The sequence below is a fragment of the Arachis stenosperma genome, chromosome 5 (genome assembly GCF_014773155.1).
Source record: "Arachis stenosperma cultivar V10309 chromosome 5, arast.V10309.gnm1.PFL2, whole genome shotgun sequence".
Lineage (NCBI taxonomy): Eukaryota > Viridiplantae > Streptophyta > Magnoliopsida > Fabales > Fabaceae > Arachis > Arachis stenosperma.
Window position 1 is genome coordinate 12,778,000 of NC_080381.1, and position 24,920 is coordinate 12,802,919.

At 35.0% G+C, this 24,920-nt stretch overlaps 1 protein-coding gene, 1 long non-coding RNA gene and 1 other non-coding gene across 4 annotated transcripts; 2 read left to right on the forward strand and 1 right to left on the reverse strand.

Moving 5' to 3' along the window:
* The first annotated feature begins 893 nt into the window (after positions 1–893).
* Positions 894–4,598, forward strand: LOC130982698 (S-adenosyl-L-methionine:benzoic acid/salicylic acid carboxyl methyltransferase 3-like). The gene is made up of 4 exons (XM_057906767.1): positions 894–1,032; positions 1,229–1,639; positions 3,668–3,922; positions 4,203–4,598. The coding sequence occupies exons 1-4, from the start codon at positions 958–960 to the stop codon at positions 4,548–4,550; spliced, it is 1,089 nt and encodes a 362-aa protein (XP_057762750.1). The 5' UTR covers positions 894–957; the 3' UTR covers positions 4,551–4,598.
* A 6,423-nt stretch (positions 4,599–11,021) lies between these two features.
* Positions 11,022–13,378, reverse strand: LOC130979047 (uncharacterized). Of its 2 annotated transcripts, XR_009086513.1 has the most exons (6): positions 13,335–13,378; positions 13,052–13,128; positions 12,592–12,640; positions 11,917–11,956; positions 11,711–11,820; positions 11,022–11,348 (listed from the first exon to the last, which is right to left on the reverse strand). It is a non-coding gene; the product is annotated as an uncharacterized LOC130979047 (long non-coding RNA). The 2 variants fall into 2 exon arrangements; XR_009086514.1 differs by having other exon boundaries at positions 11,022–11,344; positions 13,052–13,372.
* An 8,899-nt stretch (positions 13,379–22,277) lies between these two features.
* Positions 22,278–22,381, forward strand: LOC130983572 (small nucleolar RNA R71). Its single transcript, XR_009087556.1, has one exon. It is a non-coding gene; the product is annotated as a small nucleolar RNA R71 (small nucleolar RNA).
* Positions 22,382–24,920: the final 2,539 nt, after the last annotated feature.

The following is a 24,920-nucleotide window of genomic DNA, read 5'->3' on the forward strand; positions in this document are numbered from 1 at the left end:
AAATTAAATTTTTTGTGTGAACTATATTACTACGCTTTTTTAGGGTGTCCAAATAATTAGAGGATATGGACACGCTTTGAAAATGTGACTGTAAAAAACAAACTAGCCACGCTTCAAAAGCATGCCTGTTTTTCTGTATGGCCATGTTTTTGAAGCATGACAAAAAAAAGTGTGACCAAATCATTAATCAATCGTCACTCTCATAAAAGTGTGTCTGTTTTTTCTCTATAACAAGAAAAAGCGTGGTCAAATCTCTAATCAATGGTCACTCTCGTAAAAGCTTGGTCATTGACCATTTTTGGCCATGCTTTTAAAGTGTGATGAGAAAAAAGTGTGGTGATAAGTTTTTTTCACTTTAGTATTTTTATATTTTGTTTGATGATAAATTAGAATAAATCGTGAATGTTTAATTTATTTTCATTTTTTATTTCAAAAAATTTGAAGAAAAAATATAATAATAAAACATATAATTACAGAAAATTAATAAAAATAAAAAAATAAAAAATAAGTTGTATCTCTTATTAATATTTCTGTGTCTTTTCTATTAAAATTGATATATAATATTATAATACACTAATTTAATATTTTTAAACACAATATTTTTGTTTATATTTTATCTGTCAAATACAATTATGTGTTTCTATATTCCAGTTTGAGTATCTCATGCCAATAAACAAACACTCCCTATAATAAGTTCCGTCAAGAATTGACAACACACAAAGTTCGAAAAAGATTTATTAATCACATTAATTAGACGGATCCATCCTTCACATGTATGTTCGTTTAGAGCTAGTACGTATACTAATTCAGAAGGTAACCATTATTTAATGGGAGTTGGTTCAGCTTCCACATTTCTATATATAGTGTCGGGGTCTATGTTTGATTTGATCATATATATTGAGGCATTCAATTGTAATAGAGCGAAAGAGTGAAACGAATAAAAGGGAAAGAAAAATAATGGACGTAGCGCATGTACTGCACATGAATGGAGGCGATGGAGAAGCAAGCTATGCAAGAAACTCCTTTCTTCAGGTATATATATATATATATATATATATATATATATATATATATATATATATATATATATATATATGTGTGTGTGTGTGTGTGTGTGTGGAAAATCAAGAGTAAACTATTTAACTCATCTTAATGAATGGTGAGGTATTATAGATTGACCCATATTGCTGAGATGGAATAAAATGACTGTTTTGTTTGCGCCATACAGCGAAAGGTGATTTGCTTGACAAAAGGGATGAGAGAGGAAGCCATAAGGAAGGTGTATTGCAGCAGAAGGCCGAGAAGCCTAGTCATTGCAGACTTGGGTTGCTCTTCGGGACCCAACACTTTGCTTGTGGTATCTGAGGTTATCATGGCGGTGGAGAAGCTTTGCAGAGAACTGAAGCATGATGATGAGTCTCCAGAATACCAGGTGTTGATGAATGATCTTCCCGGGAACGATTTCAACAACATCTTCAAGTCGCTTGACTTATTCGTAGAGCAGTTAAGTAAACAAGTGGAAGGTGGGGTTGGTCCATGTTACTTCAGTGGGGTTCCTGGTTCTTTCTATGGCAGGATCTTTCCAACCAAGTCTTTGGATTTTGTTCATTCCTCTTACAGCCTTCAATGGCTATCTCAGGTTATCATCTTGTGCCTAACTAGACAGTATGGATTTATGTTTAATTTAAGAGAAATATCAAACATGATCAGAATTTATTATTTTTTATAATTATTTAATTATTAATTTAATTTTTTAATCTGCTAATTTAATAACATATTTTTTTTATATTTTTAAATATAAGTAATTAATTAATAACAAAAAATAATAAATTTTGACAATTTTTTATTTTTTTAATTAATAATAATTATATTAAATATATATTAAAAATTAATTACTATATTAATTATTAATATAAAATATATATTAAAATATAAAATATATATTAAAAATAATTTAAATAATATATATTTTAATATTTATATATAAATACATACTATTTTTTAGTTGCTATTTTTTTTCACAAATCATTGGTTTTAACAACACCCATCAATTACATTTTTCCCCTTTTTTAAATGTTCAAGAGGGACTGAGTGCCATAAGCGCAGCTAGGGTTACCTGACGTTGCTGAAGTTGCCTTCATTGTGGGAAGCTTAGGGATTTTACTGAAGAAGTTATGGAAACACTACTGTTGAAGTAATCTCACATGGCTTAAATCCCTAATAATTTTCATAAATATTATGAGTCATCTAAAAATATCCCATCAATCAAATTTTACGCACGTGAAAAAAAAAACCCACTTTTTTTTATAATTATTCATACTGCTACGTATCCTATTCATCACCTTAATTAATTAGACGCTAGAAAATTTTTTAAAATTAGCTACACATATACAAAGTTAATATTTAAAATGGTATGTGAAATTTGACTTTTAATTTAATTTAATCTTTTAATTTTTAATTGATTCAAATTGTATCATAAAATTTTAAAATTTTAAAATATGATTCAAATAGTTGACCCATTTATCTATTTTCTATCACAAAAAAATAACGTGACAAAATTAAACGGCGTCATTTTGCATTTTACGCGTAAACGACATTTATTTACTCTTCCACTTTTCTTTTTTTTCCTTTTCAATATCTGAACTCCCACCATCCCATTCTTAGTTCTCTCAATCATAGCTTCTCAACTCCGCCTTCTTCATCCTCACCACCACCACTCTCCTCCTCCTCAACAAAACAATTTTATACTCTTTAGTTTTAAAAATTTTGCAAGTGTGATAGCTCTCATCAACCTTTCTATCTTATTACAATACAAGATTCTCAATTTTCTCAAGTTAGACAAATCTATGAATTCGTCTTTTTCACTCCAGATGATGTCTAGTCTTTTTAAGCCATATAGAACTAAACATTAAAGATTTTGAAGATGTTAGCGTAAAGAACAGAAACCAGACACACAACATAATTTCTCCAATTTTAGGCAGTATGCACTTTTATCTTCTTCAATAAAAAAGCTTTGAATGACAAAGTTTCACATAAATTTCTGTTCCGCTGTTAAGGAGGAGGAGAGAGATGGTGGTGGTGGTAGTGAGGAGGGTGGTGGAGTTGAAAATATGTTATTGAGTGTGGTGGTAATGGGGTGGTAGGATGGTCTTACATTGAAGAGGAAGAGAAAGAAGTGGGAGTAAAACGACGTCGTTTAGGTGTAAATTAAAAAACGATGTCGTTTAATTGTGCCACACTATTTTTTTGTGACGAAAATAGACGGAGATACCAATTTGAGTCACTGTCTTCTAATTTTAGGGTATAATTTGGTTCAACTGAAAATTGGAGGAATAAACTGAATAATGGTAAAATTTTATCGACCATTTTAAGTATTAATTCTATATATAAAATTTAATTTTTTTCAAAAATATTATTTATATATTAAAATCAACTACTAAAATTAGTTATTATATTTATATATAAATAAATATATAGTTTAATTTATTTTTAATATGTATATTATATTTTAATATATATTTTATACTGATATCATAATTAATTTTAAAAGTTAATTTTAATACATACCTAACATAGTTGATTTTTTTTTTATATTGAAGTGGGATACCTTTTTTTTCTGATTTAAGAATAAAATATTGTTGGTTTCTTGTGATTATTGAATAATTAGGTTCCTGAAGGTGTAGTGAACAATAAGGGGAAAATTTACATGGCGAGCACAAGTCCCTCAAACGTCTTCGAGGCCTATTATGAGCAATTTCAAAGAGACTTCTCTTTGTTTCTCAAGTGTCGTGCTGAAGAGGTGGTTGAAGGGGGCTGTATGATTCTAACATTTTTGGGAAGAAGAAGTGATGACCCATCTAGTAAAGAGTGTTGCTACATTTGGGAACTTCTTGCCATGGCTCTTAATGAAATGGTCTTCGAGGTACATCTTTAATTAACCAAAATTAAATCATTTGTAAGTTTATAATGTACACAAACTAATATTACCAACGACAATTTCATGATGCGTATAAATTTTTTGTCTAAATTATTTAAATTTGAGTGTTGAGAGTGAAAACCTCTTTTATAAAATTGAAAATAAATATTTTATAAGTGCCACATAATACATCTACTATTATTACTTAGGTACTATATCATTTTTTTCCATAACAATAAATACCTAACTCAAAATAAAAGTTGTTTATTTTTATGTGGTGGTAAAGGGTATTATAAAGGAAGAAGAAGTGGACAGATTCAACATCCCTCAATACACACCATCCCCATCTGAAGTGAAATCAGAGGTTATGAAAGAAGGCTCATTCAGCATCGATCGCTTAGAGGTTTCTGAAGTACATTGGAATCCTTTTAATGATGATGGCTCCGATGATGGAGGATACCATGTTGCAAACCTCATGCGCTCTGTTGCTGAACCTTTGCTAACCACCCACTTTGGAGAAGCCATAATCGAAGATGCTTTTTGCCGCTACCGAAGAATCTTAACCCGTATTATGTCTAAGGAGACAACTATGTTTATTAATGTCACTGTTTCCATGACACGAACTGCATCATGATTCATGTGCCAACAATATGTTGCCATGGTTCACTTTATTTTGCTAGCACTCCTCATAATAAAATTATGTTCAATTTTGATATATTGAAATATAAATTTTTTTACACAATAATTTCTTTTCATTCAAATTTATGTTTAAATCATAAATTTTAAAATTAGTTATTTTGTTAACGCATATAACAATAAATATAAAAATTTAAGATTTAAAATTTAGTATGACTAAATTTTTAGAGTGATCTCTTAAATTCATAGTTTTTATTATTTTAGTCTCTCAAATATAAAATTATCTATATTGATTTTCAAAATCCAATTTTAAATATTATGTTGGTCCTTAAATTCTTTTTAGTATGAACTAAACGATGAGGTGGCTCTGATTTGTCATGCTGGATATATGACTAAATAGCGTCATTTTATTTTGAGACTTAAACAAAGTAAAAAAAAAATTCATATGATATGCAATTCATTATATCTTTTTTCATTTTTTAGAACGACTTTATTTTTACTTATTTAAAAACTAAAATATAAAGCTAAAGTGTCATTTAATCATGTATCTAACATAATAAGTTAGAACTAGCTCAACATTTTGTTTGTTGACTCAATATAAAAAAAATATACAAAAATTAATATAATATGTGCTGATGAATCTCAAAAATCATCAATATAATAAAATTTAAACCTAAACGACTAAAATAACAAAAATCTTGATGAAATTTAGTCGTTTAGTATATGGAAATTAAGTTCTAATAAATATAACTGTTACTATGCCATTTATTACGTTTTACCATCCTTGTATTTATTTTTTATGAGTATACGTGTTACAATATTACTGAAATTTTTTCCTTTCACGTGGGATGCATTAGTTATGTCTCTTTCATAATTAAAAAAGGATTGGATTTAATTTGTTGATAATACTCTGAATAAAGATTAATTTTTGTTTTTATTTTTTTCTTTTTGATATAGTTTTTAGAACACCGTTAACTAACAAAAATTTACATAAATAAATAGATACATAGGTTCGGAAAGACATGGTCACATGGATTATGGATTGATGATATCATGGAGAAAACATATGATGAAAGACCAAGTGTAAACAAAATAAATACAAGAGTTTATTGACATTCTCTTAAGTTGATAATGTGAAACAAATTAAAAAATATTGACCAAGTGTAAACAACACCGAATATATAATAATAGGCCAGTTGCCTCCAACCCCCAGTTGATTCTTGATGATTATTGCCGAAGCATATTATATAATTGCATTAGAATTCTGATGGAAATCATGGAACTGATTGAGAAATATGGCGTTCATTGTAACGTCTCAGTTTTTTAATTATATTTATTATTTAATTAATTAAATTTTTAATAATTTAAATTTTAAATTCATAATAAAATATTAAAAAATAATGCACTTAAAAAATTAAATTTTAGTAAATTTCTATTCGATAATAAATAATTTTTTAAGATATAATAATAATTAATTCCATATTTATTAAATTTAAATTATCTTTACCTGAAATAATAAGAAAATTAGTTTTATTCTTTAAATTTAGTACAAAATCAAATTCAAATTAAATTAAATAGATAAATCTATTATAAATTTATAGTTAAAAATTGTGTTCGAACCACAATCATCCTAAATTCCTGATATACTAACAATATTTTGTGAATATCTCAAACTGCAGTTATCCGATTGACTTCGTTCAAAGTTTATTTTAAATTTAACTCAATTCTCTATAAATTTGAGTGTAATAACTATTTTCAAATTATAAATTTAGAAAACTTTATAGGACTTGCAAAGTGACAATTCGGATTAGATATTTCACCTAAATATGAGTTACATTCTCCTAACATAATATGTACGTACCTAAGAACTATTTGAGTCCTTCCTTTCTCATTCTATTACTCTTTTTTCTATACAAAATATTCTAGGTAATCTATCTTCTATTATCTCTATAAATTGTCATCTATATACTTTCTTCACTTCATTATAAGAAAAATAATTATCTCTTCTCACTTTCTTACTCTTACTTTAAATCCTTTGTCAAATTATTTATAAATTTCACTCATATATTGTTTGAGAAGATATCCTCTCTGAACTATGCAAACTACGAAATATAAAGATTTTCTTTCTATCCCTTAGTCAAAGATTTATACCTACATCAAAATATACACAAAGTCTAGTCATGAAACAAGTCTCTCTTTGCTGATAAATCGTGTCTATTTGTAGTGAAATATATATAGGATTTCTATAACTTCATTGGATGTAGGAGTTTTATACTACTTTTTTTATATGTCATATCTTAAATGTTTTTGAATATGGATGTTAGCATTACATGTCATGATATAATGTCTCTTTATTTCATACACATTAAGCATTATAATAACCATCTTATGTGCATTAAAGAATTGAGAGAATGATCATTCGGTAAGGGAAGGTGATCATTGTAACACCCTACCATACAAAGTTTTACGCTTATATATATATATATATATATATATATATATTTGAAAGAATATAATATACGAGGAGTCATGAAGAATAGGTAAAACAAAAATCGTAAAATTAAAAGCGCAACGCTCAGGAAAAGGATTTCTTGCGTACGAGGAAAGTTAAGGTACATAAACATATATATAGACAAAGAGAGTAGAAGGTCAAGGATATAAAATAATCAAGCTCCGACCTCAGCCTGCGAAGCTGAAGCTGAAGCTGAGCCGGAGAATATTTACATACATACATATAAGAATTTATAACCCAAAATACTCAAAAGTAACCCTAGTTCTCCATAAACCCCTATGAGGTGCAAAAGTAAAACATAAATACATGAGGAGAGTCTATACATATAATATAGATATAGCAAAATAAAACCAAATATCAAGTCCTAAAATCCCATTTCGCTGTAGAGAACTTCAGACGCCTAACGAGATGTCTCTCGACCTGCATATGAAAAATACAAATATCCGTATGGAATGAGAACCGGAGGTTCTCAGCATAGTAATGGTGCCACATAGATAAGATATAAGGTCCCGGAAAAGGCATAGACAATTCTAGAACTCCGACACTTAGATTATAAAACTTAAATAACTAAAACAGAAACCATAAATCAGGGTGGTTCTCTAAGACTTCCTAAACTTAACCAAAACTTTAACTAACCCTCTATCATCCATTTTCCTCCAAAACCTCCATCTCCAGTGGAATCACACAAACAAGCAAGCAAACAATTACAATCACAATTAGGATACAAGTAATGCAGATAGCACATATAACAATTAAGTATGTTAAAGTCACATAGGCATCAATTAGATCACAAGAAAATAATTCAAATATATGCATATGATGTATGCTTGACCTATGACTGCTGAGTCTCATCTGTCGATTATTAAGCCAACCCGATAAGTCCGGCTGCTAAATCTTGGACTGTCCCTCGATGCGCATCCCCAAGAGTCTATGCATAGCTTTTTCTCATATATAAATCTTGCTCATTTGGGGATATCCTTCTTGGGAATTTATACATTCTCGGCCACCCTTGCGTCGTAGGGTCAACAGAGTATCGAGTCTCAACCTGGAGCACGTGGTAGCAAGCCACTGCTCTTTACCAAAAAAAAAACTCATATCTCACATAAAATAAGTGAATAAGTCACTTAAGCATTTATATTCATTCATAATTAGTTCATAATCATTCATTATAGCCATAACATCACCTATACATTATATATTCAAACTTTTCATACATAATTCATCATAATTCAGAGCAAGTGGGGCGAACTACACTTGCATCTACCCGGGAAGCCTCTATACTAACCAACTTGGAGCAAGTGGGGCGAAGCAACCCTTGCGTCTATCTAGGAGTTACGTTCTTGTATACCCAGGAGGAAAAAATGAGGGGATCCTAACCTCCCACCATCTCGCTGGGGGCGATTTTACAATTCCAGGAGGAACAAAGAAGAGGATCTTCACCTTCCACCATCTCCTGAAGTCTCACTTTCAAGAAAGAGTGCTCAGATATAACATTTCTTTCTTTCTTTAATCAGCTTTATAATATAAGAAATATATATATATATAGATTTAGAAGTTCGTAACCATGTTTAAATCACAAAACTACATGTTGCTGAAAATAAGGTGTGTGCGTACACTTGTGCAATTGTTTATAAAGGTGCGTACGCACCAGGAGGTGCGAATGCCCTCAACAAGCAAGCATGTCCATGCGTGTGCCTGCGCATCCTGTGTGCGTATGCACATTTGCCAAAAACACACAGGATGTGCATGCGCTCCAATGTGTGCGAATGCTCTCAGTATTAGGCATGTCCCTGTGTGTGCGTGTGCACTATAGTGTACGTACGCATGTTTTCTGAAAATCACAGGGTGTGTGTGCGCACAGCGCACGAGTGTGCGTACGCACTAGAGAAAATGTTGGCCCTGCTGGGCGCGTGCGCACAACAGTGTGCGTATGCACACAAACCAGAGGTTCTAGTTTTGCTGTAACTTGGAAAATTTTGTTTTTTGCATAAGATTTTTGACGTTCATAACTTCCTCTACAAAATTTCATTTTTCACGAAATTTATACCATTTTAAAGCTTGTAAAACCATCTTTGTTTTGAAGAAATTTTCATTTCCATCCAAAATTCAAAACTCTAGTTATGGGCCGCCGAAATTCATTAAAAATCAAGTTTTCATCCAAAACATCAAACCTCCATTTTTACCACAACAAACTCAATACTAACATTCTATGCATACAAACAACACCACAACATACCATATCACAGTAACACAATCTCCACATCCTACCACAATCCACCATACCTCAATATTACACAATCTCATACATAAATTCGTCAATTAACCAACAACATCATCAATAATTCATCACATATACATATTCATTCTGAACACCATGTCAATCATCATTGAATCATCTTATAGCATTCTATTTTTATCAGCAACATCAATCACTAAACCAATGCTCAACCTATTGCAAGTAGGGGTGTTCGCAGTGCGGTTTGGATTGGTTTTGAGTCAAAATCTCATCCGATCCGAACACTATGATTACTTGCGGTGCGGTTTGGATTGGATGATTTTTTAAAAAAAAATCGATCCTATCCGATCCAATTTTGAGCGGTTTGGATTGGATTGGATTTGTGGTTTTGTAAATTAAAAAAATTAAATATATATAACAAGTCTCAACATCAAATTTTAAATAACCAATAATGATATAGCAAGTCTTAACAATATCTTAAAAAACCAACAATAATATAACAATAGAAATAAAATTATAGGTTAGTTAAAATAAATAAATAAATCACATTTTGAACATAAAACACCTATTAAATAATAATACATAAAAAATATAAAAATGTATAACAAATTGAATATGTTATAAGTATAATTGTAAACATAATAATAATATTATAACACATTGTGCGGTTTGGATTGGATTAGATCGGTTGTGAAAAGTAGATCCGAAATCTGATCCGATCCAGCGGTTTGCAAAAAATAAAATCCAATCAAATCCGAATTAGTGCGGTTTTAATCGGTTTTCGATTTGGATTGAATTGGATGAGCGGTTTAATTTGGATCGGTTTGGATTTGAACACCCCTAATTGCAATAATTACCATCAAGGTACTAAGCAATTAACATATTCATGCATTCCCACTTATCCTATGATCATCTAACCTAAGTTTTTACGAGACATTATATATTAAATACGAGAAATTAGAACCATACCTTGGCTGATTTCCTCGTATAACCCAAAGACAACCCACTAAGCAAGCTCATGAGTTCCACCTCCAAAATCCAGCCTCCACAATTTTCACCAAGCATTCAACATCCACAATTAAGCTTCAATTTCACTACAAGGGAACCGGGAAATAGCGGCGGTTCCTGGAGTGATTTGCGGCGGTTTCCGACCGCCGCGAAACGGGATTCTAGCGGTTTGTTAAGCGTCGCCTATTAGGGGGTGGTTATATGATTTTGCGGCGCTTCTCAGGAACCGCTGGCACAACCACCGCAAAACCCAAGATTAGCGTCGCAATGTTTAGCGGCGGTTTGAAACCGCCGCAATCTGGAAATCTGTGATCGACACGAAATGTTCGGCGGTTTGAAACCGCCGCCGTTTAATGGCCACGGTTTAAAGACTAATGTATTTACCGGCGGTTTGAAAACGTCGCGGTTTAACGGCCAATGATTTTTGAAATGTAACTGGCGGTGGTTTAAAACCGCCGCTATCTCCTAACCTGATTTTTCAAATTTCTAACGGCTAGTACGCAACCGCCACTATTTTCCGGTCAAATGGCCGCAAAAATACTATTTTGTACACTGGCAATCCACGCTGTTTTTTATTTCAATGTACATTTTTTTTCGTTTTTTTTAAATCGTTCTTAATATTAGTAAGTTAAATTATTTAAAATCCCGAAAAATAAATTGCAGGGTAAACGACAATAGCAAAACCATTAATTTAATTAATATAATTATCCGAATATCATCAAAGTGTACTCCTTACTAAGAGTTGCATAATCAACAAAATAAAAGTGTATATCTGAAAGAAGAAAAGGTTCCACAATCCTAAGATCTACTTTCTATTCTGTCCCACCAACGCACTCATCCATGTGGCGACGTCTGATGGCAGCTTCCTACCTTGCCCTTGAAGTAGACATAACAAAGCACTCTCCATTGCCTGCATCCTGACCCTCCCAACTGCTACTTCATCCTCCACTGCCTGTCTTTTGGTCTTCTCAGATGCTACTTCATCCTCCACCGCCTATCTTTTAGTCTTCTCGACTGCTACTTCATTCTCCACTGCCTTCCTTTTCAATTAAAGAAATGAAGACTTATTTTGAGTATGGAATACATAGGATTGACTCATTATTTTGTGCATCTTGTGAGGTTGTAATTATTTTCACCTAAATTCTAATTAGCAGAGGTTGAGGTAAAGATGCCCTGTCTTTGTTAAAAGCCACTAACAGGAGCATGGACTGTTTGGAAATTGTTAGAAAGTCAAAAGAATTGTTAGTATGCTCTTCTAAAATAATGATCAGACAACTATCTTAATAGTTTAATGACAAAGAGAAAATAAAGGAAGGAAAAAGGTCAAAGTATGATCCAGAGTTTACAACACTGACAACGACATATGGATATTAGCATTCAAGGGTGATAACTAATAACTGACCTGCTTGTCTGCTCTTTTAGTTATAAGTTCATCCCACGAATATATTGCCAACCCAAACTTTTCAACTTCTTGCTTTTGTTCAGGTGTAACCTTCCCAAAGCTCACAGGCGCTGCACAAAGAAAAAGAGGTGATTGCTTCTTTTTCATGAATATATTTTTCTGTACAAATATCTGAAGGAATGGATAGAATCAAAGGAACTTCTTACTCTTGAGATACTTTGTGGTATTTGGAAATGTCTTCAATAGCTAAAACATTTTCAGGAAAAAGATAAATAGATAAGAGTCAATGTATTGTACACAGTAGCTAATCTTTCGAAAATAGTAAACCAATATAAAAAAAAGGTATTTTAATAGGCGAACATCCGGTATTTTCTTTTCTTCTACAAATGATACAAATACCTCTGCATGGCATATAATAAACTCTACAGCCACAGCACCTAAGTCATATCCGTGTGTCAAAAACAATGGTCATTATAATTAGAGAAAGTATTAGGATGCCACATATATCCATCCTTGAACCTTAAGCCTTATTTCTTGGTTAAGATTTCAAAAACACAAATTCGTGAACTAACTTATTTCTTGATAATTTTATTTGGAAATAATATAAAAACTGCTAAATAACCATGGGAGTTCCCAATGCAAGTGTGAATTGGCCCTTGAATAATTCTTGTTCACCAAAGATAAATTATTCAAAAAAAAATTGCAAATGGATTAGTGAATTCATTTATTAAATGTAAGAGTTACATGAGCCCCACAAGGCCACACATTTTTCAGTTTTATCACAAGTCCTGTGAAAACATATTTGAAAACGAAACTATGCTTGCAGTTGAGTAAAAGAGTCACCATGAAATATGCTCAACAAGGTCTGTGTCTGCACATACCTAAGGTATCATACAAAGGAACACAATAAAGTCCGTGAGCATTGATGGCCTGCAATCATTACATGTCCAAAACCATTGAGTGGAAGAAGCTATTCAGCAACATATAAAAGGCTATTAGGTCGCCAGGGAGGCTCACCACATAAGCATAGAGCACCAAGTAATAGAAGTGGTCCTTACCAGAGAAAGTAGATATTGAACAGACAAGTACAACCAAATAAAAGCAAAATACTAAACATGGAAACAATAATATAGATACAGCGTAAAAAAAAAAAACAGAAAAATGGTACCAAATCAAGAAGAAAAGGATTAAAGTGGACCAATTCGAAATACAACCTCACTAATGAGTCAATCACTAGTGGTTTGCCATTAATTTATAAGTCTTTAGATTAAAAATGAATACTTAATAAATTCCTGAAAAGACTTTGTGCAAGACTTTTTGGTTCTACTCTATTGATAATACCTGTCACAGCTGCAGGTACAGGAATACACCCCAAGTAAATTATTTCAGAGCTCCGATATACCCGCTCGTCAGAGAACCTGATTCAATGCAAACAAATTAAGTTTAGAGAAAGTCAGAACTTAACTCCGAGAATTAGAGGAAACACTGAACAATGGTAACCAAGATATTGATAAGCTGATGAGAGATCATGAGATTAAAACCATGGAAAATAAACATTCATAACAGATTCTGGAAAAGATGTTACTAAGCTGGTAAATGATCTAGTAAAGAAACAGATGCAAACATTCATAACTTTCTCCACCAGTGTTATTGCCATTCATCTTAAATGTTCCAACTTTTAAAAATATTATGAACAGAGAAACCACTTAATTATATATTTGAAGTACTAGTAGAGCAATCTAAAAATATATTGTTAAGAGTCACTACTGTCTAATTCATTAAGCTTGCTTATGTCATTATAATTCAATAAGTGTGCCAGTAACCCTTAATTATTTATCAGCCATAAACTTATGTGTCTATCTACTTGTTTATTAAATACATGCATGTCCCAGCATTCATGTTGATTATATTATTGTTGATCCCCACCCTGTACTACGTGATTGAATTTTCTGTTTATCGTGGTTGTCTCAATATTAATAGCTTTCAGAGCAATCAATCAATTGGTTTTAAGTTTTGTATACATTTTTCTACATACTATTATTTAGGAGTATTTGTCTGCCAAATCAAGAAGGTGCAATTTTTTTTTGGGTGGTAGCTAGCACATTCATAAAAAATAATTAAATCAAGGATCAAAGGGTTTACTTTCAGTCTTCTTTAATCACACGAAAATCAGAGAACAAAAGTGCATTTTTGTTTGCAATGTCATGCCTACATTTACAAGAGCATTTTAATTTGGAAAACACATTTGGTGATTGACCAAGCAAGAATTTGATTTTTCTTCTTCTTACTAGACTATTTCTGAATCAAGCTCTTCTAAAAAAACCAAGGTTGATAAAATAAAAAAAATAAGACTCCAATTACAAATTAAATAATGTGTAAGCTTTTACTTTTCACTTTATCTATCTTCTCAATTTATAAATCTTTCTCCTGCAAAGATAAAATGCAAATTCTTTCAATTGCAGTGAAGTAGTTGCGCAATGGACTTAAAAATCTAAGGACACATCAACCAGCCAAAAATATAGAGAGGGTTAAATTTACCACAAGACAAAAGATACTATCATACAAATTATTGTAACGGGTAAAGCCCTCATGCATATATACATTATTATTATTATTATTTAACTTAATTACCTATTGGCTATTATCATAAAAGTAGCATAAAAATAATTTTTTGATGTATAGCAATACTCAGTTAAAAAAAAAAGGCAAGTATGCTAAAAATAAATAGCAAATATAATCATAGCATATTTGGATACCAAATTAAAAATGGCAACAACCCAATAAAAAGACTGGGAAGAAATGGACAAACACACTAATTCACTCCACTCAATAATAATATTAAACACAAGACTCTGATCAACCACCTGATTTTACTTTGAGTAACGTAACATGACAGTTTGTACGTCTCTTTTCCTCTTCGTTTTAAATATGCAAATCTAATATCATCATCCCACCTTCTCCCTAGGATCCCATCTACCGTATGGTTGCAAACGTTGATTTAATCTTATTTCAAATAAAATTTTATCCATGTAATAATATTAATGATTAATAGTTTTGTCTCTATTAGATTTTCTTATTTCTTCGTTCCAAATATTTTCAAAAGTGAGAAAAAAGCTGTAAAACTGGTTACTCACCTTTAAAAATATTAGGATCAAAATAAAAAAAAAATTACAACGAGACTAAAACCACAAATTACCGGTTTTACTGGAACAAAACATTTATTTAACACGTTGAGATTTAGCAATAACAAAACAGGAAATAATATTGGTAAGCATGATTGAATTCTCCTGCACCAAACATCATGAACACTCACAATCAATCACCCTTCAAGTTTAAATTTGCAGGTAATACATAAAGCTTGAATAAAGTGTGCAGGACCACTTTAAACTTTAAATTTGCACATAAAGCTTCTAATTTTGTAGTAACTAGCTAGCTCTATATATATATATATATATATATATATATGGTTAATATCCTCCCATAACATTATATGATGGAAGTGTCATATGTGATCACATACATGTGAAAGTAACTATAAATATATTTATTCTTGTGCAGCCAAAAATAATCATAAAGATGCAATTGGATTGTGACAGATGCAGAACAATGGCTAATACTAAACACATTAAACATCTGATCAAAAAATAATTGTTACAGCTAATTTTGACAAGTTTTATAGGTGTAAGTCATTAGCAAAGACTTGAGTCTGGCTAATACTAAACTAATCATTGGCCTTTGAAACAGGAAAATAAAATACAATAAATTAAGAAACGGCTTAATGCACATCACTAAGTCAGAGGTACAGTTTTTGGGTTATACAAATTCCATTAACTTGTTATCAATTGTTCTAATAATAGAAAAGAAGATAAAATCTTTTGCAGTAATATACAAGTCACTTTCACTTGGTCTACCATGAAGACAAGAAAAGCCAAAAATTCACAAAATGCTTTATCATCTCTTCATTTTAAATAAAATACATAAACATCATAATTCTCAGAAAAATCTAAATTAGTTTAAGGGCTAGATGAGATATCCCCCAAAACAGAGAAAGTGATGATAAACAAAGAATAAAGAAATTAACTGGCCTATCTCAGCATATCAGAAATACAAAGGATAATTTAAAAGTTGTTTGTAGTTATCTATTGATAAATATTTAATGTTAATTTCAGTAGCTTTGTAAAAGATGGGTTTTATAGGCATGGTTAGTGTCAGGTGTTTGGTTCTCTAAGGAGTTTTATTAATTTCACGAGTTTTGAAAGATATTGGGATATTAGAGGTATGTCTGCTGGTGCGCGAAATTGTGATCACTACACAACTTTGCACAACTAACCAGCAAGTGCACTGGGTCGTCCAAGTAATACCTTACGCGAGTAAGGGTCGATCCCACGGAGATTGTTGGTATGAAGCAAGCTATGGTCACCTTGTAAATCTCAGTCAGGCAGACTCAAATGGGCATAGTGGTATACGAATAAAGCATAAAGATAAAGATAGAGGTACTTATGTAATTCATTGGTAGGAACTTCAGATAAGCGTATGAAGATGCCTTTCCTTCCGTCTCTCTGCTTTCCTACTGTCTTCATCCAATCCTTCTTACTCCTTTCCATGGCAAGCTTGTGTAGGGTTTCACCGTTGTCAGTGGCTACCTCCCATCCTCTCAGTGAAAATGTTCCCATGCTCTGTCACAGCATATGGCTAATCAGCTGTCGGTTCTCGGTCAGGCCGGAATAGAATCCATTGATTCTTTTGCGTCTGTCACTAACGCCCCGCCTGCTAGGAGTTTGAAGCACGTCACAGTCATTCAATCATTGAATCCTACTCAGAATACCACAGACAAGGTTTAGACCTTCCGGATTCTCTTGAATGCCGCCATCAGTTCTCGCCTATACCACGAAGACTCTGATCTCACGGAATGGCTGGCTCGTTTGTCAGGCGAGCACTCGGTTGTCAGGCGATCAACCATGCATCGTGTATCAGGAATCCAAGAGATATTCACTAGAGCCTTGGTTGCTTGTAGAACAAAAGTGGTTGTCAGTCACCTTGTTCATAAGTGAGAATGATGATGAGTGTCACGGATCATCACATTCATCAAGTTGAAGAACAAGTGATATCTTGGACAAAGAACAAGCGGAATTGAATAGAAGAACAATAGTAATTGCATTAATAGGTACAGCAGAGCTCCACACCTTAATCTATGGTGTGTAGAAACTCCACCGTTGAAAATACATAAGAACAAGGTCTAGGCATGGCCGAATGGCCAGCCTCCCAAAGTGAGTTCAATCATAAAACATGATCAAAAGCTCCAAAGATGATCAAAGGATCTAAAATAATCCAAAGATGAAAATACAATAGTAAAAGGTCCTATATATAGAAAACTAGTAGCCTAGGGTGTACAGAGATGAGTAAATGACATAAAAATCCACTTCCGGGCCCACTTGGTGTGTGCTTGGGCTGAGCAAATGAAGCATTTTCGTGTAGAGACTCTTCTTGGAGTTAAACGCCAGCTTTGGTGCCAGTTTGGGCATTTAACTCCCATTTAGGTGCCAGTTCCGGCGTTTAACGCTGGAATTTCTATAGGTGACTTTGAACGCCGGTTTGGGCCATCAAATCTTGGGCAAAGTATGGACTATCATATCTTACTGGAAAGCCCAGGATGTCTACTTTCCAACGCCGTTGAGAGTGCGCCAATTGGGCTTCTGTAGCTCCAGAAAATCCACTTCGAGTACAGGGAGGTCAGAATCCAACAGCATCTGCAGTCCTTTTTAGTCTCTGGATCAGATTTTTGCTCAGGTCCCTCAATTTCAGCCAGAAAATACCTGAAATCACAGAAAAACACACAAACTCATAGTAAAGTCCAGAAAAGTGAATTTTAACTAAAAACTAATAAAAATATAATAAAAACTAACTAAAAGATACTAAAAACATACTAAAAACAATGCCAAAAAGGGTACAAATTATCCGCTCATCACAACACCAAACTTAAATTGTTGCTTGTCCCCAAGCAACTGAGGATCAAATGATATAAAAAGAAGAGAATATGCAATGAACTCTAAAAACATCTATGAAGATCAGTATTAATTAGATGAGCGGGGCTTTTAGCTTTTTGCCTCTGAATAGTTTTGGCATCTCACTCTATCCTTTGAAATTCAGAATGATTGGCTTCTTTAGGAACTCAGAATCCAGATAGTGTTATTGATTCTCCTAGTTAAGTATGATGTTTCTTGAACACAGCTACTTTTTGAGTCTTGGCTGTGGCCCAAAGCACTCTGTCTTCCAGTATTACCACCGGATACATACATGCCACAGACACATAATTGGGTGAACCTTTTCAGATTGTGACTCAGCTTTGCTAGAGTCCCCAATTAGAGGTGTCCAGGGTTCTTAAGCACACTCTTATTGCCTTGGATCACAACTTTATTTCTTTCTTTCTCTTTCTTTTTCTCTTTTTTTTTTCGTTTTTTTTTTTCTTGTCTTCTCTTTTTTTTTGTATTCACTGCTTTTTCTTGCTTCAAGAATCATTTTTATGATTTTTCAGATCCTCAGTAACATGTCTCTTTTTTCATCATTCTTTCAAGAGCCAACATTCATGAACCACAAATTCAAAAAGACATATGCACTGTTTAAGCATACATTCAGAGAACAAAAGTGTTGCCACCACATCAAAATAATTAAACTGTTGTAAAATTCAAAATTCATGCAATTCTTTTCTTTTTCAATTAAGAATAATTTTTAAGAAAGGTGATGGATTCATAGGACATTCATAACTTTAAGGCATAGACACTAAGACACTAATGATCATAAGACACAAACATAGATAACATAAGCATGAAAATTTCGAAAAAAAACAAGAAAAATAAAGAACAAGGAGATTAAAGAACGGGTCCACTTTAGTGATGGCGGCTTGTTCTTCCTCTTGAAGGTCTTATGGATTGCTTGAGCTCCTCAATGTCTCTTCCTTGTCTTTGTTGCTCCTCTCTCATGATTCTTTGATCTTCTCTAATTTCATGGAGGAGGATGGAATGTTCTTGGTGCTCCACCCTTAGTTGTCCCATGTTGGAACTCAATTCTCCTAGGGAGGTGTTTAGTTGCTCCCAATAGCCTTGTGGAGGAAAGTGCATCCCTTGAGGTATCTCAGGGATCTCATGATGAGAGGGGTCTCTTGTTTACTCCATCCTTTTCTTGGTGATGGGCTTGTCCTCATCAATGGGGGTGTCTCCCTCTATGTCAACTCCTACTGAATAACAGAGGTGACAAATGAGATGAGGAAAGGCTAACCTTGCCAAGGTGGACGACTTGTCCGCCACCTTGTAGAGTTCTTGAGCTATGACCTCATGAACTTCCACTTCTTCTCCAATCATGATGCTATGAATCATGATGGCCCGGTCTAGAGTAACTTCGGACCGGTTGCTAGTGGGAATGATTGAGCGTTGGATAAACTCCAACCATCTCTAGCCACGGGCTTGAGGTCATGCTTCTCAATTGAACCGGCTTCCCTCTTGAATCTCTCTTCCATTGTGCGCCCTCTTCACAAATGTCAGTGAGGACTTGGTCCAACCTTTGATCAAAGTTGACCCTTCTAGTGTAAGGATGTTCATCTCCTTGCATCATGGGCAAGTTGAATGCTAACCTTACATTTTCCGGACTAAAATCCAAGTATTTCCCCGAACCATTGTAAGATAATTCTTTGGATCCGGGTTCACACTTTGATCATGGTTCTTGGTGATCATGCATTGGCATAGAACTCTTGAACCATCAAGATTCCGACTTGTTGAATGGGGTGGTAAGCACTTCCCAACCTCTTCTTCGGATCTCATGCCGGATCTCCGGATATTCACCCTTTTGAGTGAAAAGGGGACCTCGGGGATCACCTTCTTCAAGGCCAAACTTCATAGAAGTGGTCTTGATGCACCCTTGAGATGAATCTATCCATCTCCCATGACTCAGAGGTGGAAGCTTTTGCCTTCCCTTTCCTCTTTCTAGAGGTTTCTCCGGCCTTGGATGCCATAAATGGTTATGGAAAAACGAAAAAGCAACGCTTTTACCACACCAACTTAAAAGGTTTGCTCGTCCTCGAGCAAAAGAAGAAGAAGAGAGTAGAAGAAGAAGAAATGAGGAAGAAGGGAGTGGCTTATGTATTCGGCCAAGAGGGGGAGAAGTGGTGTTTTAGGTTGTGTAAAAATGAAGGGGTGAAGAAGGGTTTATAGGAGAGGGGGGAGATGGGGTTCGGCCATTATGGGTGGGTTTGGGAGGGAAAGTGGTTTGAATTGAAGGGTGAGGTTGGTGGGGTTTTATGAAGGATGGATGTGAGTGGTGAAGAGAAGATGGGATTTGATAGGTGAAGGGTTTTTGGGGAAGAGGAGTTGAGGTGATTGGTGAATGGGTAAAGAAGAGAGAGAGTGGTGGGGTTGGTGGGGGTCCTGTGGGGTCCACAGATCCTGTGGTGTCAAGGAAAAGTCATCCCTGCACCAAATGGCATTCAAAATCACGTTTTGAGCCATTTCTGGCGTTAAACGCCGGGCTGGTGCCATTCCTGGCGTTTAACGCCAGGTTCTTGCCCTTTTCTGGCGTTTAACGCCAGTCTGGTGCCCTTTCTGGCGTTAAACGCCCAGAATGGTGCCAGACTGGGCGTTAAACACCCAACTGCTAGCCTTACTGGCGTTTAAACGCCAACAAGTGCTTCTTTAATGTCAGTAGCTTGACAGAGGGCTCTCATGGAGCCTCACAGATACTCAGAGCAATGTTGGAACCTCCCAACACCAAACTTAGAGTTTGAATGTGGGGGTTCAACACCAAACTTAGAATTTGGTTGTGGCCTCCCAACACCAAACTTAGAGTTTGACTGTGGGGGCTCTGTTTGACTCTGAATTGAGAGAAGCTCTTCATGCTTCCTCTCCATGGTGGCAGAGAGATATCCTCGAGCCTTAAACACAAAGGATTCTTCATTCACTTGAATGATCAGTTCACCTCTGTCAACATCAATCACAGCCCTTGCTGTGGCTAGGAAGGGTCTGCCAAGGATGATGGTTTCATCCATGCACTTCCCAGTCTCTAGGACTATGAAATCAACAGGGATGTAATGGTCTTCAATCTTCACCAAAACATCCTCTACAAGTCCATGAGCTTGTTTTCTTGAGTTGTCTGCCATCTCTAATGAGATTCTTGCAGCTTGCACCTCAAAGATCCCTAGCTTCTCCATTACAGAGAGAGGCATGAGGTTTACACTTGACCCTAAGTCACACAGAGCCTTCCTGAAGGTCATGGTGCCTATGGTACAAGGTATTGAAAACTTCCCAGGATCTTGTCTCTTTTGAGGTAATTTCTGCCTAGACAAGTCATCCAGTTCTTTGGTGAGCAAAGGAGGTTCATTCTCCCAAGTCTCATTTCCAAATAACTTGTCATTTAGCTTCATGATTGCTCCAAGGTATTTAGCAACTTGCTCTTCAGTGACATACTCATCCTCTTCAGAGGAAGAATACTCATCAGAGCTCATGAAAGGCAGAAGTAAGTCCAATGGAATCTCTATGGTCTCATTTTGAGCTTCAGATTCCCATGGTTCCTCATTGGGGAACTCAATGGAGGTCAGTGCACGCCCATTGAGGTCTTCCTCAGTGGCGTTCACTGCCTCTCCTTCCTCTCCAAATTCGGCCATGTTGATGGCCTTGCACTTTCTTTTGGATTTTCTTCTGTGTTGCTTTTGAGCTTCAGATTCCCATGGTTTCATTGGGGAACTCAATGGAGGTCAGTGCACGCCCATTGAGGTCTTCCTCAGTGGCGTTCACTGCCTCTCCTTCCTCTCCAAATTCGGCCATGTTGATGGCCTTGCACTTTCTTTTGGATTTTCTTCTGTGTTGCTTGGGAGAGTACTAGGAGGGAGTTCAGTAACTTTCTTGCTCAGCTGTCCCACTTGTGCCTCCAAATTCCTAATGGAGGACCTTGTTTCAGTCATGAAACTTTGAGTGGTTTTGATTAGATCAGAGACCATAGTTGCTAAGTCAGAGGGGTTCTGCTTAGAATTCTCTATCTGTTGCTGAGAAGATGATGGAAAAGGCTTGCCATTGCTAAACCTGTTTCTTCCACCATTATTGTTGTTAAAACCTTGTTGAGGTCTTTCTTGAGTCTTCCATGAGAAATTTGGGTGATTTCTCCATGAAGAATTATAGGTATTTCCATAGGGTTCTCCTAGGTAATTCACCTCTTCCATTGAAGGGTTCTCAGGATCATAAGCTTCTTCCTCAGATGAAGCATCCTTAGTACTGCTTGGTGCATTTTGCATTCCAGACAGACTTTGAGAAATCAAATTGACTTGTTGAGTCAATATCTTGTTCTGAGCCAGAATGGCATTCAGAGCATCAATCTCAAGAACTCCTTTCTTCTGATTTGTCCCATTGTTCACAGGATTCCTTTCAGAAGTGTACATGAATTGGTTATTTGCAACCATTTCAATCAGCTCTTGAGCTTCTGTAGGCGTCTTCTTCAAATGAAGAGATCCTCCAGCAGAGCTATCCAAAGACATCTTGGATAGTTCAGAGAGACCATCATAGAAAATACCTATGATGCTCCATTCAGAAGCATGTCAGATGGACATTTTCTGATCAATTGTTTGTATCTTTCCCAAGCTTCATAGAGGGATTCTCCATCCTTCTGTCTGAAGGTTTGGACTTCCACTCTAAGCTTACTCAATTTTTGAGGTGGAAAGAACTTTGCCAAGAAGGCATTGACTAGCTTTTCCCATGAGTCCAGGCTTTCTTTAGGTGTGAGTCCAACCATGTCCTAGCTCTGTCTCTTACAGCAAAAGGGAATAGCATAAGTCTGTAGACCTCAGGGTCTACCCCATTAGTCTTGACAGTGTCACAGATTTGCAAGAATTCAGCTAAAAACTGATGAGGATCTTCCAATGGAAGTCCATGAAACTTGCAATTCTGTTGCATTAGAGAAACTAATTGAGGCTTAAGCTCAAAGTTGTTTGCTCCAATGGCAGGGATAGAGATGCTTCTCCCATAAAAGTCGGGAGTAGGTGCAGTAAAGTCACCCAGCACCTTCCTTGCATTGTTTGCATTGTTGTTGTTTTCGGCTGCCATGTCTTCTTCTTCTTTGAAGAATTCGGTTAGGTCCTCTATAGAGAATTGTGCCTTAGCTTCTCTTAGCTTTCGCTTCAAGGTCCTCTCAGGTTCAGGGTCAGCTTCAACAAGAATGCCTTTGTCTCTGCTCCTGCTCATATGAAAGAGAAGAGAACAAGAAAATGTGGAATCCTCTATGTCACAGTATAGAGATTCCTTGAGGTGACAGAAGAACAGAAAAATAGAAGAAGGAGGTAGAAGAATTCGAACTTAATCAGAGAGAGTTCGAATTGTGCATTGAGAAGGAGTGGTACTCCATAAATAGAAGGATGTGGGAAGAGGGGAAGAGAATTTTCGAAAATTAAGTTAAAGAAATTGAAAACATTTTGAAAAACACTAATTAATTTTCGAAAATAAGAGTGGAAAAGAAATTAAATGATTTTTGAAAAAGATTTTGAAATTAGAAGTCAAAAAGATTTGATTGAAAGCTATTTTGAAAAAGATGTGATTAAAAAGATATGATTGAAAAGATATGATTTGAAAACAATTTTAAAAGATATGATTTTAAAAATTAATAACTTGGCTATCAAGAAAAGATATGTTTCAAACATTAAACCTTTCTCAACAGAAAAGGCAATATACTTGAGATGTTCAATCAAATCATTAATTGTTAGTAAGTATCTTTAAAAAAGGAAAGAAATTGATTTTGAAAACATTTGATTGAAAAGATATGATTTGAAAAAAGATTTGATTTTGAAAAACTTTGAAAACTTGAAAAAAAATTGATTTGAAAACAAAATCCTCCCCCTTGTGCCATCCTGGCGTTAAACGCCCAGAATGGTATCCATTCTGGCGTTTAACGCCCAAAATGCTACCTTTTTGGGCGTTAAACGCCCAACCAGGTACCCTGGCTGGCGTTTAAACGCCAGTCTGTCCTTCTTCACTGGGCGTTTTGAACGCCCAGCTTTTTTTGTGTAATTCCTCTGCTGCATGTTCTGAATCTTCAGTTCCCTGTACTATTGACTTGAAAATAGAACCAAGATCAGATAAACAATACATGCAAGATACCAAACTTAAAATTAGACACTAGACTCAAACAAGAAACATAAAATATTTTTGGTTTTTATGATTTTGTAATTTTTTTTTTTGTGCTTTTTCGAAAATTATATGAAAAGAAAATAAAAGTTTCAAAATTCTCAATTTGGATTCCAGGAATCATTGCAATGTTAGTCTAAGACTCCGGTCCAGGAATTAGACATGGCTTCACAGCCAGCCAAGCTTTCAAAGAAAGCTTTGGTCCAAAACACTAGACATGGCCAATGGCCAGCCAAGCCTTAGCAGATCATTGCTCCAATAGCAAGATTGATAGAAATCAACAAGCTCTTGTGATGATAGGTTGAAACCTCGGTCCAATAAGATTAGACATGGCTTTACAGCCAGCCAGACTTCAACAGATCATTATGAAACACTAGAATTCATTCTTAAGAACTCTGAAGAAAAAATACCTAATCTAAGCAACAAAATGAACCGTCAGTTGTCCATACACAAAACAATCCCCGGCAACGGCGCCAAAAACTTAGTGCGCGAAATTGTGATCACTACACAACTTTGCACAACTAACCAGCAAGTGCACTGGGTCGTCCAAGTAATACCTTACGCGAGTAAGGGTCGATCCCACGGAGATTGTTGGTATGAAGCAAGCTATGGTCACCTTGTAAATCTCAGTCAGGCAGACTCAAATGGGCAGAGTGGTATACGAATAAAGCATAAAGATAAAGATAGAGTTACTTATGTAATTCATTGGTAGGAACTTCAGATAAGCGTATGAAGATGCCTTCCCTTCCGTCTCTCTGCTTTCCTACTGTCTTCATCCAATCCTTCTTACTCCTTTCCATGGCAAGCTTGTGTAGGGTTTCACCGTTGTCAGTGGCTACCTCCCATCCTCTCAGTGAAAATGTTCCCATGCTCTGTCACAGCATATGGCTAATCAGCTGTCGGTTCTCGGTCAGGCCAGAATAGAATCCATTGATTCTTTTGCGTCTGTCACTAATGCCCCGCCTGCTAGGAGTTTGAAGCACGTCACAGTCATTCAATCATTGAATCCTACTCAGAATACCACAGACAAGGTTTAGACATTCCGGATTCTCTTGAATGCC

What these genes read in the sequence shown, in the direction of transcription:
- LOC130982698 (XM_057906767.1), top strand. Translation starts at nt 958, where the DNA reads ATGGACGTAGCGCATGTACTGCACATGAATGGAGGCGATGGAGAAGCA. An exon ending in CAAGAAACTCCTTTCTTCAG is followed by an intron (nt 1,033 to 1,228) that starts GTATATATATAT and finishes TGCGCCATACAG; the next exon opens with CGAAAGGTGATTTGCTTGAC. An exon ending in TTAATGAAATGGTCTTCGAG is followed by an intron (nt 3,923 to 4,202) that starts GTACATCTTTAA and finishes GTGGTGGTAAAG; the next exon opens with GGTATTATAAAGGAAGAAGA.